The 14,336-nt window shown below is 40.7% G+C and overlaps 1 protein-coding gene across 4 annotated transcripts in view; it reads right to left on the reverse strand.

The window, feature by feature from the left end:
* Positions 1 to 218: 218 nt before the first annotated feature.
* Positions 219 to 14,336, reverse strand: part of FAM149A (family with sequence similarity 149 member A) — a 58,698-nt gene continuing 44,580 nt past the window's right edge. For 3 of the 4 annotated variants that reach the window (XM_089525345.1, XM_089525344.1, XM_089525343.1), the window contains exons 10-14: positions 14,002 to 14,226; positions 11,984 to 12,104; positions 10,664 to 10,792; positions 7,939 to 8,017; positions 219 to 5,331 (exon numbers count right to left, since the gene is read on the reverse strand). In XM_089525345.1, the coding sequence (XP_089381471.1) occupies positions 5,258 to 5,331; positions 7,939 to 8,017; positions 10,664 to 10,792; positions 11,984 to 12,104; positions 14,002 to 14,226 (628 nt within the window). In that variant the 3' untranslated portion in view covers positions 219 to 5,257. Of the gene's footprint in view, positions 5,332 to 7,937; positions 8,018 to 8,165; positions 8,295 to 10,663; positions 10,793 to 11,983; positions 12,105 to 14,001; positions 14,227 to 14,336 lie in introns of those variants that run through there. The other variant, XR_016281305.1, reaches the window with a different exon arrangement.

A 14,336-nucleotide genomic window follows, 5' to 3' on the forward strand; every position in this document is an offset into this window, starting at 1 on the left:
ATTTCACAGGAAAGAGTCATAAGAAAATGGAACACTGAATTACAGACGCTTCTGAGCTAATGAATACTTGTCAAATGTAGCCCTCTCAGACCACATGAAAAAGGAAACATTCAAGAGCTCCTACCATGTCTTTTACATTTACAAGTCTAATTAAATCTTATTAGAAGAGGCAGATGAAAATATCTCATCAAACCTGACCTTCATTTTACAGTGAAACTTGCTTTCTCACAAGCAAGAATGTTATGGATGTTCTTACCAAAATCTTTATTTAAGTGTTGAAAACCATAGTGAACAAAATTTTAAACCAAATACCTACCTACTATTATAACAGATTTGAGTAAGGCACCCAGCTCTTTGAAACAAGAGCTAAAGAAAGAGACCACTAGGAAGGAAGGAAACCACCTGCCAAGAGCCCTTCCTGAAATCCAGTAACTCAGAGCACTATGGAAACCTTTCTCTCAATCATGAAGATGGCTTGAATAGATCTTGGCTGAAAATATTTGCTTGGCAGTAAAACTCCAGGTGTGAGCTTGACTTAGCCACTCTCCCTCTCTTCTTCAGCCCAATATCTCTCACAGGGACTGTTGCAAGAACTGAAGAGTATGTTTTCCGTGTTCACGATTTGAAGCACCCAGCAGTCTTGTTGTTGCTCTTGATCCCCATTCCTCTTTCCTCTCACTAACATTTTTGATACAATCACATATGTACCACATGGTGGGAACAAATGGGGCATGTACAAATGAACTGACTTCATGTTTTGAAGAAAGAGACTAGCTTTTCATGTATGTACAATTAGACTAAAAGTAATGGCTCTAGTTCTGGCTGAGTGCCTACTGAGATGACTATTGCAATAAATACAGCAAGCATTTCAAATGATTCTATACACTTTTTATGTATTTGATTGGCTTATGAAACAATTTTGAATTAGTAGGTAAAATAATTATTGTATATAAGTATGTGATGTCAAAACCCTAATAAAGAGAGGATTATTCACAACACAACAAGCAGGTTGAGTTTTTGAGGGCCTGTTTATGGTATAATTCTGCTGGATTGAGCAATTTCCTCTTAGCGAGAAGAAAAATCCACCTGGGCTGTTGACCTATTAATTACAGGTAACGTGAAGGTCAGCTCTCTGATCAGAAGTCAAGGTGTGACATGCCAAATTAATGTCAAAAAGAAACTAGGGAAAACCAGCAATGTTAAACAACAATGGGAAAATGACTTCATTAGAAACAGATGTTAAAGTGAATAAAACATTTTATCTAAGCAGCATATAAACAGTAGTATTTTGCAGAAATGTGAATGAGTACAGCTTTATGAAATTGCTCTTCATGTACCCAAATTTAGAGGTTCCTCTTTCAGAGAGGCACTGAAGCATTACAGAATTACCACCATTCCATGATTTCATTTCCATGGTTAGTTCTGACCTCCTTGCATTCTTGATTTGCCCATTTTCATTAGGTTCATCTTTGTGATTATATAGGAATACTAGTGCAGTGGTTCTTAACCACTGACACATGCAACACTGAAGTAGTCAAGATGGGGCACTGGTGTTTTATTCACAGTTATAAAAATTATTCCCAATGACACTACTGCAATATTTCATTTTTATTCTTTGTGTTTCTGTCATGATGAAACACTTTGATAGAATAATTGGTGGGGCTCCAGATATGATATGTCAATAACTGCTTCACCAGTGCTTTGTATGTGCAATGATTGGAGTTTATCAGACGCAAGTTTTTGGACCCTCAATTCTGCTAAGGCATTGAAACGAATGTTGCGAATTGACCTTATAATGCGATGTTTTACCACATTGTTTGCTTTTCCATCATTCCCCCGAAACGTGATGTTGGTGCTATACAAGGCGATTTGCGTGATGCGAAACCATGCACAGCAGATCTGTTTACTACACCAGCGCCTTCCTTTTCTGTCAAACATTTCGCATCAAAATCTTTGTGCATGCCCTTTGGAGGTTTTGGTTGTATCGTGACCTTTGTACTTCCGGGGGAGCGAGGGGGTCCCCCCCCCATCTCTAGGATCCTATTTAGCGGAGGGGAGGGGGAGAAGGAAAGCCGAAGGAGAAAGGGGGATCTTGATGCAAAGGGTGACAGAAGGCAAAAGGGGAAATCTGGGTGGCTTTATGACTGCAAAGGGCTGTCATAGGGAGGTGGGGGGGGGGAATGGAGAAAGTGATGGAGGAGGAAGAGGAGGAGGAGGAGGGAGCCGTGGGAAGAAGGGAGCCATGGAGGGCATCCTATAATGGAGCAGGAGGAGGAGGATGAAGGAGCCAGGGCAGCTTAGAGGGAGGTGAGGGTCGGAAGGAAGGAAGAGGAGGAGGAGGATTGCCCAGGGAAATAGGGCTGTGGAGAGAAGCTGGGGATGTAGGGAAATGGATGCAGCAGAAGCAGCCTCTTTTGACAATTTATGCGCATGATTCAGAAAAGAAGAAGGTGCTGGACTGAATGGCCCTTTGGCATCCCTTCCATTTCTAGGGTCCTATTTATTCCTTCAGAGAAGAAGAAGGGGCTGGACTGGATGACCCTTTGGGGTCTCTCCCATCTCTGCGATCCTATGTATTCCCTCAGGATAGAAGGGGCTGGACTGGATGGCTTTGGGGGTCCCTTCCATTTCTAGGATTCTATGTATTTCCTCAGGACAGAAGAAGGGGGCTTGAGTGGATGGCCTTGGGGGTCCCTTCTGTCTTTTGCATCCTATGTATTCCTCTGGGACAGAAGAAGGGGCTGGACTGGATGACCCTTTGGGGTCCCTTCCATCTCTCTGGCATCCTATGTATTCCTTCAGGGCAGAAAAAGGGGCTGGAGTGGATGGCCCTTGGGGGTCCCTTGCATAGATTAGATTTACCTATAGGTACAGACCCCACTCCCCTCACATATACATATACATATAGAACATATACACACACATACACACACACACCCATACACACCCACCCACACACACACACACACACACCTCTTTATAAATACAGGCAGACAAGACAGATGTACACATATATGCCAGAGACAAATACCAATAAACATCTCTGCATATTCACAGTATCCACAATAGCTGATAACACACATGCGTCTTTATATTCACATGCATTCCTTCAGGACAGAAGAAGGGGGTGGATTGGATGACCCTTTAGGGTCCCCTTAATTTATCGCATCCTATGTATTCCTCCATCACACATCAAGGCAAAACACACACACAAGCACATATATACGCATGTTTGCATTCGCGCAAAGAATGTATCTCTGCACATATTCACACAGAACACGCATTTATACACACACACACACACACACACACACTCAAAAACCCCTTCCCCGGGGTAGCCCTGAAAAAGGAAGGCCACCAGAAGGGAATGGGGTGAAAAAAGCAGCTCAGCATCATGGGAACTTTGCAATCAGTAACATTTGCGTTGCGTTGCGCTGCTGCCTACCACACCAAACCATTAAGCAACACATTCGAAAGGATAACGGGAGACAAAGGCCTGACTTTCCTTTTTTCCCGTAGTGCCCAAAAAGGGGAGGAATGACGCTAAAACTACGGAAGCTTTGCGCAATGGGCTCCCATAGAAATGAATGACGTCTGGAAGAACATCGCATTATCATGTTATTGCGCAATGTTAGTGGCGCAAAAATGACTCTTTGGGCAGGAAAAATCACCAAAAACCCGCGTCTGATAAACTCCATTAAGACACCATGCACTGAGATTTAGTCTCTGTCCATGTACACATGGATCAAATCATTGCACTAATCCTGATGCAATCACAGTAATATATCAACATTTGTTTTATATTAGGTTTTCATCACTGTGTCTATGCACCGCCTGCACACCCAAGTAACATGGCAAATGGAGAAAAAACCTGCAGAAAACTGGACACATCCCAATTCAAAAATAATTATTCTCAGTGTGTCTAAGACACAGCACAACATGGAATAGATCAGTCTGTAGAACCATAACAAAATGAAATAGTGCTACAGAGACTAGTACCATCCACTCATCCCTAGAGTAAACCCAAAGGACAACATTGTTAACATTTAGTTCACACTCCTTTGGGATGTTTCTCTTTATTTATTTATTTATTTATTTATTTATTTATTTATTTATGTAGATTTGAAAGCTTCTTCAAAACTTTATTTGTATTTCATCAGTATCATACATGCTTATCCTGGAATGAGTAAAAATGCCCCAAAGGCCAGTTTTAAAGGCTACAGGAGCAAGAACTCAAATCTGACCAACCTCAAGGAAGCTTCACAACAGAAATGTGCTAAAGTTTAGTTCAAGGTGGAGAATCTTTGACCCTCGTATGTTTCAACGTACAGTTCCCATCAACCTTTTTCAGTACAGCCAATGATAGGGAGTAGTGGGAAGTGTGGTGCAAAACACCTAGAAAGTCAGTGCTTCCCCAACTCTGGCTTAGCTAAAGGCTAAGACTTTTCCTGACAAGTATGAGATTACTGTGGACTAGTCAAGGGCTGCACAGATCCCCGAAGCTGAAAAGATCAGCTTTTTAGTCCTTTCACACAGTTGCTTTCCAACTCTGGTTAGTGAACACAAATAGGGTAAGAAGAGGGGGAAACATACTGTTTTCTTAATTCTCTGATGCAAAGTCCTATACTACAAAACAAATCAAGACAGTGTGGCTTAGAAGTTGTTACTTGTGTCCAGTAGAAAGAGATCCAAAAAAGGTACTTTTATATTAAATTTAGCATTTGTCTTAAAAAAAGAAAAACAAATGGCACCAACTCCTGAGAGAGAGCCACCATGGCATAGTAGTTTGAGTGTTGAACTAGCAAACTGGGAGACCAGGGTTGAAATCCCCACTCAACCATGGAAACCCACTGGGTGACCTTGAGCAAGTCACACTCTCAGCCTCGAAGTCAAAGGCAAACCAACTCTGAACAAATCTTGCCAAGAAAACCCTGTGATAGGTTCATGCTGGGGCTGCCATATGTCAGAAATGACTTCAAGGAACACCACCACCATCACCACCACCACCACAGCACAGATAACAACAACACAGATAGAACTCCTACTAGACGTTTTGGAAATAAGCCACTGTCTTTCTGTCTTTATCAATTATCCTTTTTCCAAACAAGTCTTCCATAAAACAAAAGCAGGCCACCCAAAGAGACACAGAATGCTGGAGTCATAAATTTCAATACTGGTACTTCATTCCTCCTGATACTAGGTGAGTACTGTCGGTTGCTTTCAAGTATAGACCAGCTCTTTTGTCTTCTAGCAAGTATTATGAGGCAACTTGAAATCTCCTCCTAGAGACAGATGAATTTCTCTGGAATGATCTGGCATGGAACTGTGCACCTGCAAGCAAAAAGATTATTCAGCAAAGCTGAGGATCTAGTGTATACATCAATTTTGGGGAGGGAATTTTGAATGTGTAACCTTTTCATCTTGTCACAATTTACCACCTGCAAAATGACAACAGCAATATCTTATATAACAGGGGGTTGAGACAAGTACGTTCAAAAAGCAGAAGTTAATAACAGTATGATACACATTATGTAGTTTCATCTAGAAGCTCAATCAATGTTCAATCGAACCCTCCACCTGTTAAATTGCCTGTTTGATCTCTATTACTTCCATGTACTCCAGTATCCAAAGTTTCCCTACTGGTTCAATTCCCTTCCTGATCTCTCCCTGACACATTTTGTCATTTTTGTTTTTAGAGCTGCCTACATTAAAGCCATTGTTTTCTCATCTCCAAGCATGCTACAATCCCCACATCTTTCAATATTCTCTCTTTTCAGGTCACTGCATTACAAGCTATTGTCTGTACCATTTTACAACCACCAAATGCTGCTCTCCTCCATTCAGTCATCAGTCTATAAATCTGTTCAGAGTGGGAAAGTTTTTTCAACCTGATGACTAAATTCAATTTCAAAGAATTTCACAAAGGCTTTGTACCAGTGGCAAATGGTGTAATGCAAACTATCTGAGTAGTTAAGAGTAACACTTACTGCCAGTAACTAAATATGAGGAAAGTCATTTCAACCTTTCAGCATGGGTAAAGAAACCATACAGAGACTGGGAAATGGCCAAATGATGGCATCATGGGAAAAGGGGGCATGACTGTCTGGGAAACCCCAGAGGGCCAGATTCTACACCAGGACATAAGGCTCCCCAATCCTGAGCTAATGCATAACCTCTAGATGAGGTCCCACACCACAAAATCAGGGGATCTCTCTCACTTTTCTCTCACACTGCTACTTCCTCATTTTGGCTGGGAGTTTGAAAGAGATTTACAGGTAGGGTCACATAGGTAGATGTAACAAGACTGTGGCAGCAGTGGTGTTCACTGGTGGGAGTAAAGGAACAATGTCTCCCACAGAGGAATCATAGCGGGGAAGGTCAAAGCCCTCACATTCGGTGCCTGAAGTATGTAAAAGTAGGTTCCCCACAGCCCAACGCATATATATGCCCTCTTCCTTCAGGACAATTATCTGGACTTCCTATCTCCTTGTATCTTACCCCACACAGCTTTCCAGTTTTCAGCCCTTCTGCCTGTCCACAGCGCCTTATATTAGACTCTGCAAGGGATTCTACCCAAACATAGCACTTTACAAGAAGAAATACCACTGGTGAAATTTTGTAATTAAGAACAGCGTTTGGAAGAGCGCCAAAATCTCTTGCATGCACCTGCAGTAACATATGTTATCTACATTGGGCAACTAGACAGACTGAACTGATGGGAGGGCAAAATGTATGCTGCTGTCCTTAAGAATTTACTTCAATATATGTCAGAATGTATGTCATCTTTCAGCACACTGACAGATAAATAAAGTTATACAAGGAATGTTCTGGTTGATTAACTTCTGAGACAGAAAAACAGTTGTTATTTTGTATACACTTCACTAACAATGGGACAACTGTGGAGGATATGCTTGGACTATAAAATATTATAACTTGCTATGAGCAGTCATGCTTCACAGACGCATGACTGAGTTTATCAGATCTTAAAATAGTAACAACCAGTCTGTGCAGAGAAATGAGAGGAGAAAAAAGTTCTTCACCATGACTTTCCATTGACAAGGGGGACCTCTATTGGTTCTTTGATAGTAATGCAAGAATATAAAGCTGCGAAAGCACTTAGGATAACAGACTTGTACAACTTAAAAATAGGAACAAAAATCTGGACAGAGCAATCCTAAGAAATTTTGTTGCGAATATCACCTAGGAAATAGAATTCATCTATTTCCCAATTTATCCCAATAAAATGGAATTAGGATTGCAAATTAAGTAGATACTGAGCTAGCCATATACAGGCAATTTATCAACAATCCTTCACAGTACTCTGTATCTCAAAATATATTCAGTGCAGATTACAAATTATTTCAAAACCAAAGAGATGTAGACAATCATCAAGTTGGTAAAGAATAAACTGTAATCTTATCTGCTACTCCACCTTTTTCACAGAGAGGAAACTCAGCATGAGATGTTTTGTCCCCCGTGTTGTTTGGGCTCACTGTAGATACTACAGCAAAATGAGGGCATGCCCCTACAAACAAGAATTCCGTGACTACAATAAAAAAATTCTTCAATTCTCAAATTTCTTGTACTACAGAGACTGAGACATTGGAAATCATTCATACCTACACTTTTGTATTTGCCTTGGTAACTTTACCTGGCCCTTTTCTTTGTTCACACTGTCTTTCTAAATGTTTAAAACTGAAGTTTTCAGTTACTGCAATGCTAGAAATTTGGGGACAGAGGGAAAATGTAATCTGAGAAGACAGATGTCTTATTTGGAGGGGAAATAACTTTTATTTTGCTCCCTCCAGAGCTATATCCCTATCCTTAGCATACCCCATTCTCCCATAAATTTCAACAAGCTGAAGCTTTATTTTATGCAAGTAAGTATTTTGCATTATAATCCTCTTTTTAATTCATTCAATAAAACAAAGGTCTCACCTGTCACTACCCCCTGGCCAGTCCACAAATGGTTAGCAAAATCCATAGATGTCAATGATCTTTTATGAGGTGTATCTGACTGAAAGAGATAAGAGATTTTTGATCAATTTCAGGCTTTGCCCCACCCTGTATGTCATCGATTACATTCACATGTTACGATAGATGTATTACAGTGGCTATGTTCACACATAGTTCTAAACCATGGTGTAGCAATACATAATACTAACTGCATATGTTGAACCTAAGAGAAGCTTCAGACTCTTGCACACAGTCCTGCCTCTTCTGGCACAGTCAGGAGCAGGATTCTGCCAATGTTAGGTTTTCACTTTCCCCCAGTCTTGAGTTGTTAATGCCAACTAGGGATGTAAACCTGAGTTTACTTTTTCTCACAAGCAAGAACAAAACAAACAAACAAACAAAACCCAACCTCACAATTCTTCCTATTGGGTGAAATTATGGGAGTGGAGTTTCATGAATTTTTCAATTATTTTTTGCACTTCAGGACTTAATTTTTTTTTTCTAAAGAGATTTTTGCACAATTTTTTTTACACAAAATCACTATGGCCCCATACAGACAGGCCAAAATAAGGCTGCTTTGGGTCACTTTGGAGGTATGCTGTTTCAATGATGCATGCATCCTAAGAGTCCGGAAGCTGTATCAAAGCCACGATCCAATCCTCTTAGGATGCATGCATCATTGAAACAGCATACCTCCAACGTGACCCGAAGCAGCTTTATTTTCGGCCTGTCTGTATGGGGCCAATATGTAGCACAAAGGTTTTTCCTTTACTCCTCAAAAACCTGAAACATGAAAAATATCCCTGTTGTTGACCTTTTTTATAGAGCACTGGCATGTTCTTTCTTGTAAAGGATGTGAAAATTCTGAATATTCTTTACAACCTAACTATCTACAGATCAGGGATCATGGCTTACTACAAATAAAAAACAAGCCAGTCCCAAACCATGCTGTGAAGAGGAGCTAGATGAGCCCAGGTAGATCCAACCTATCACAGCTGGTAGATAGGGGAAAGAATATACAACCAGACCTAAAACAGTTTTTAGTAGTGCTAGGTGGGTCAATGTGATGTAGTGGTTTGAGCACTGAACTAGGAGTCGGCAGACCAGAGTTCGAATCTTGACTCAGCCATGTAACTCCACTGGGCGACCTTGAAAGCACACAACAACAGCAAGACTAGGAATGGATTAAATTTTGAGAGGAACATTTAGAGATAGGGCCAGTTAAGGAAAAATGAACTGATAAGATCTGAATAGGGTTTCTGGTTTGATGGAAGCAGAGTGTGTGGAAAGATTTTAAGGAGTTTATGTTTTATTTACTTATTATATAATAAATATTTACTGATTTTATTTTCTACATCTCTGATTCATTTAAGAATTGATAAGGAAGACTGATGACACATTTCTACATTAAGCCCACTGATTAGCACAACTGCTGGTCCATTTGAAGTGTCTCTTTAGGGTCCATACACAAGACTCAGGAAGAGGTTTTAAGGATGAAAGCACAAGTTGAGTAAAGAGATCCAAGGTTGGAATGTGTTGCCAACTTCCATCACACCTGCAATTATGAGCCACAGCTTGTTCGAGATCACAATTTCTGACAATGGATTGAAATTAGTGTTTCTGATTTGCATGCAGTGACATGCTGAGATTCAGAAAAACTAACACTAATTCGGGCAAAATCCTTTTTTTAGCAGTGCACGACAAAATGGAAACAATGAGAAGTGTGATCCTGAAATGTTGCTTGGACTCACACTTTCCAACTCATGTGTATGGAAACCATAGTTTAGTGGTATCTTTGTGAATTGGGCCACTGGCAGGGATATGAAGAGAAGTTATGAAAACATAGTAAGGAGCACGAAGGAATGGTCAAGGCCATTCTCCTGTGACATAAACATCCAATGTGCACTTTCTGGCTTTTTTTTTTTTTTTTTTTGGTCAAAAAGCCAAGGGGAAACAGCTAGGCAATCATTTGGTGACCATAGTGGTATCAGTGGCAATCTGTAAGAATGTAACATATTGTCTCCAAACAGACTTATACGTGGGAGGTAGGACTATAATCGATTACCTTCCAAATTGTATTTTCAATATTTGGAAGAGTCAAGCAGTTTCCATGACCCTCAAACTCCCTACTTCTAAACATACCTAAATAATAATAATTTTATAAAATTTCACAGAGAAATAGCAGTGAAATTCTTCACTTTCTCCCTCCTCTTTTCCAGCAATGGAGGTGGAAACATCTTATCGTTGATTCCCTCCCATTGCTCTGGTAGGCAGGAAACAGTCACCACCAGAGGGAGCAACACCCAACATCACTTTTTCCTGCCTCGGCTCTGAGTAGGCTGTGTTTTTCCTTTTCTGCTTGTTCCTTTATTTTGTCTTAAAGACTTTAATATTTCTTCTAATATTTCTTCTATTTTTTTATATTTATGATCTGTTTTCTCCTGCCTTGGCAACTGCCTACAAAAACAACAGCATTCTTCAGCCTTTGTTCTATCTTCCTCCCCCCTCCCCTCTTTCTATCCTTTTCTGCCTAGGAAAGGCCAGGCAGGGAGAGACAGTTCAGAAGCTGTGCTCTGAGCCAACTATGCCCCACTCCAGCATTAAAGAAGACAGCCCAGGAGAATATTTTACCTCAGCCAAATCAAAGGGGCTAAAAAACCAGAAAGCCAGAGGTCTGCAATACTTAACAGAGTTTTGCAATACTTACCCGGAATGTGTGAGTAGTATTTGGTCTTGAAAACTGATCTGTGATGACAGTACGCTCTCTAAGTGGCCGCTGTTCCATACCACCAGGTACAGCACTGGATATTCTGCTATGCGGATATCTTCCTTTATGCTGGCAGGGTGGGAGGGGGTAAAAACAAACATTCAGAATGGTTTTTTGTGAATTTTTTGGGCTATAGAAGAGTTTCTTCCTGGCATTTCACCAGTATCTGTGGCTGGCATCTTCAGAGAATGCTTGCCTTTCCAGGCAAGCATTCTCTGAAGATGCCAGCCACAGATGCTGGCGAAACGTCAGGAAGAAACTCTTCTAGAACATGACCACATAGCCCGAAAAACTCACAAAAAACCATAGATGCCGGCCATGAAAGCCTTCGACTTCAAACATTCAGAACTGGAGGGAAATAACTATTCTTTCTCATTCAAGCAAGACTACTTTCATCTTTTCATTGCCCACCCCTTCAAATAATTCTCAAGTAAAGATTCTTAACAGCATTATAAGAGCTTCTACAATTGCTTAACTAAACTTTACCAAATAAGCTTGATTTTAATTAATGTGAGATATTACATATTTTAGTATGAAAAGACATAAATGTAATTGCATGAGGCCCTCTACAAGACTAGCGTTGATTTATTGGTATCACACAGCATAAGCTAGTCACACTGGGCTCATCCTGGATCTTCTGCAAACACATGAAAGCACTATATTTGCTAATGTTTCCTTGACTTCTGCAAGATTTCTGTGAGTCTGATAGTCTCATATCTACAGTGATTACAGTTGCACTGAATATTTGGCAAGATTCTAATGCAAGAGAAGGTGGGCTAACTACATGAGTTTTCTCAGAAGGAAAGGCAAACATGAAAACTGTGCAAATGCAGATGATACAGAAGTGAAACTCTTAAAAACAAAAGGGAACAGTGCTGCATGGACAAACTGTAAGCCAGAATGGAGAAGTGCCATGCAGCTGTAAATCAAAACAAGCTCCTTGACATAACACAGGAGAAGTTTTTTGCTAAAGATATTGGCCTTCCAAGGTCATTGTTTAATAAAATTTATTAATGTGTTTCCATAAATATTTTATATATTTTTAAAAATTCTATGTATTTAAGCTGCACACCAACCCTGTCATGTAGGGTAGGGTGAGAAATGGCAACTTTGATAAGACTACTCAACCTCACTGAAAGCAGAAGCAAACTAAGGTATCTCACATGCAAGCCCATTGCCGTATACATCACACCGCCCTGAATTTTTTATTTTCAACCAATAATTATAATAGTATTTTTTTAAAAAATAAATCTATCTTACAAAGCCTAGCCGGGTTCCAGGAACTGAAAGATACTGATCAACCGCATCTGTGTTTATTGGTGGCAACTTGTTCCGCATTGTAGGTGGAAGTGGAGAGGACAAATGATCTAGGGTAGTGCACCTGTAGAATAGGAATGTGGATAGATGAGATTACACAGATTTCAGTTTCTTCAGCCACTGCATGAGCTGTTCTTAATCTAACATAATGCATGGGCAATGCCAGCATTACATACAGAGATTTACAATGTCCTCCCTGCTTTCCTCTGTGTGTGTGTGTGTGGGGGGGGGACATCCTTTTAAAATCTAACATTCTTCCAATAGCTACCTGAGACTGCTCACTACACATACACATTACCCTATGGTCATATAGATAAATATAACCATTCTTTATTTATTATAAAGGTACAGTGACCACTCAGTATCTGTGGATTTGAGCAAACAGAGGATGAAATGAAGAAACATTTAATTTTTTTAACCTAAAACGGCCAGACTGAAAAGTGATCCCAGGGTACTAGAGGAAGCTGCTGTGGCAAGACACAAGCAAGCCGATGCCTTCTTCCCCATGGAGGTCAATCACACCACAAAGCCACAGTAAGAACTTAATCCTCTTCCTCACTCTTTCCCACCTTCACATCATAAAGCTGCTGCCAAAATTTAAACACTAGCCTTACTCTGTTTCCCATCCTCTCACAAAGAAACCTCTCCCAGAATTTAAACTCCTGCTTTCCCGCCTTCTCACAAGGAAGCCTCTTCCAGAATTTAAATCTCTTCCCCCCCCCCCTCAAATATCCCATTGCCCCACTCTTTCTGCAGCCCTTCCCAGAGGTAGAGCAGTAACAAAAGGGTTTAAAATGTGGCAGAGGCTTTGTGATGGGAAGGTGGAAAACAGTGCAGGAAGAATGCCTTCCTTGTCACCCAGGTAATTTTAATTGTTAAATATTGATTTCAGCATCTGCAGTTTTTGGTATCTGCAGGGGGTTCTAGAACCAAACCCTATGGATACTGACGGCCCACTGTATATATCCTACTTGAACACATCTGCAATAGAGCCCATAATACAAGGCTATTCAGGCATTTAAAAAGAATCCACACCAGGTCAAATATGTAATGCTGAGAAAGGTTGAATGCTGCAACCTAAACTGTGTTCCTTATATGATCCATGTCTGGTTTCTGAGACTTACAGGATTTATACACATAGGCAGGAAACCATGAGCCAACCCTATAGCATCCCGCCTGCAGTTCTGACCCGTTTCCACCCCCATCTAATGCAGCAATGGGCAGGTGTTCACATGTCCATCCACCACCACGTTGTGGAGCTCCTTCATGTGCCTTACCTGCTGCTGCTGGCAGGTTCCCTCTGAAGACTCCCAACACAGGCCATAAAGATAGGAATGGGATGCCTGGCTACACTGACATGGCCAGGTGCCCCCTTCAAATGTCATAGGCTGTGACTGAGGCCTTCAGAATGAATGCAGCAGGTAAAAGGGTATGATGTTTCCTGACTGTCGCAGTGGGGTTTCCAAGAAACTCTGCTGTAAACAGCTTGTGCTTTATTAGACTGCATTAAGAGCCTTTTGGGCCTGGATTGGGCCAGAACTACTGGATCAGCATCCAGTCTGGCCAGTCCCAGTTGGGGCTATTATCTGTACAGAATGACGACAGAATGAAGTGGGGATATGGTTCTTTTAGCCTGTACTGCAATTAATTTACTGCAAAGAATTTCAAAAGTCCCGCTAGGTGAAATTATGTGGGAGTTTGAATATTATCCTATGAATATTTGGATCTGGGGCTTTTTTGCAACAACAAAACAAAAAAAAACGTTTTCTTATATATGTGTTTAACACTAAATATTTGCAAAAAAAATCCTGAAATGCAAAAAAATCTTGTGATGATTGACCACATTTTTCAACTGTTTGTCTTGATACATAAAGACACATTTGCTTGCACAGGCCAAGAAATTTGCAAGTATTTTTTCTATCCTAATGTCACAGTGGCAAAGAACAGAAGCAGATTCTCACAATTTTGTCCCTCTAAGAACTTCATCACTATAAACGTTGGCAGTTTTTGAACGTAGTGGATCTGAAGCTATTGACAGCAGCCTACGATGGCCCACTATTTTCCTAGAGGATCCAGGCAACACTCGAGACAATGAAAGAATGCTGTTATCAGTAATTCGTCCCAGCCGATTTCGTGCAGAGTTAACGCTGGAACCAATACGTTGGAACTTGTCTTCCTGTTCATTCCTGAAAAATAAATACTATTTCAGCAAATGGCACAGCCAGATCCATAAGATCCATCAGCCCACCGTATGCAAATATTATTTCCATTCTTCCACAAAGAGAATTATGGAGCT

Source organism: Sceloporus occidentalis, unplaced genomic scaffold, assembly GCF_023333645.1.
Source record: "Sceloporus occidentalis isolate IW3139 unplaced genomic scaffold, rSceOcc1.0.p SCAF_5, whole genome shotgun sequence".
In the NCBI taxonomy this organism is placed as follows: domain Eukaryota; kingdom Metazoa; phylum Chordata; class Lepidosauria; order Squamata; family Phrynosomatidae; genus Sceloporus; species Sceloporus occidentalis.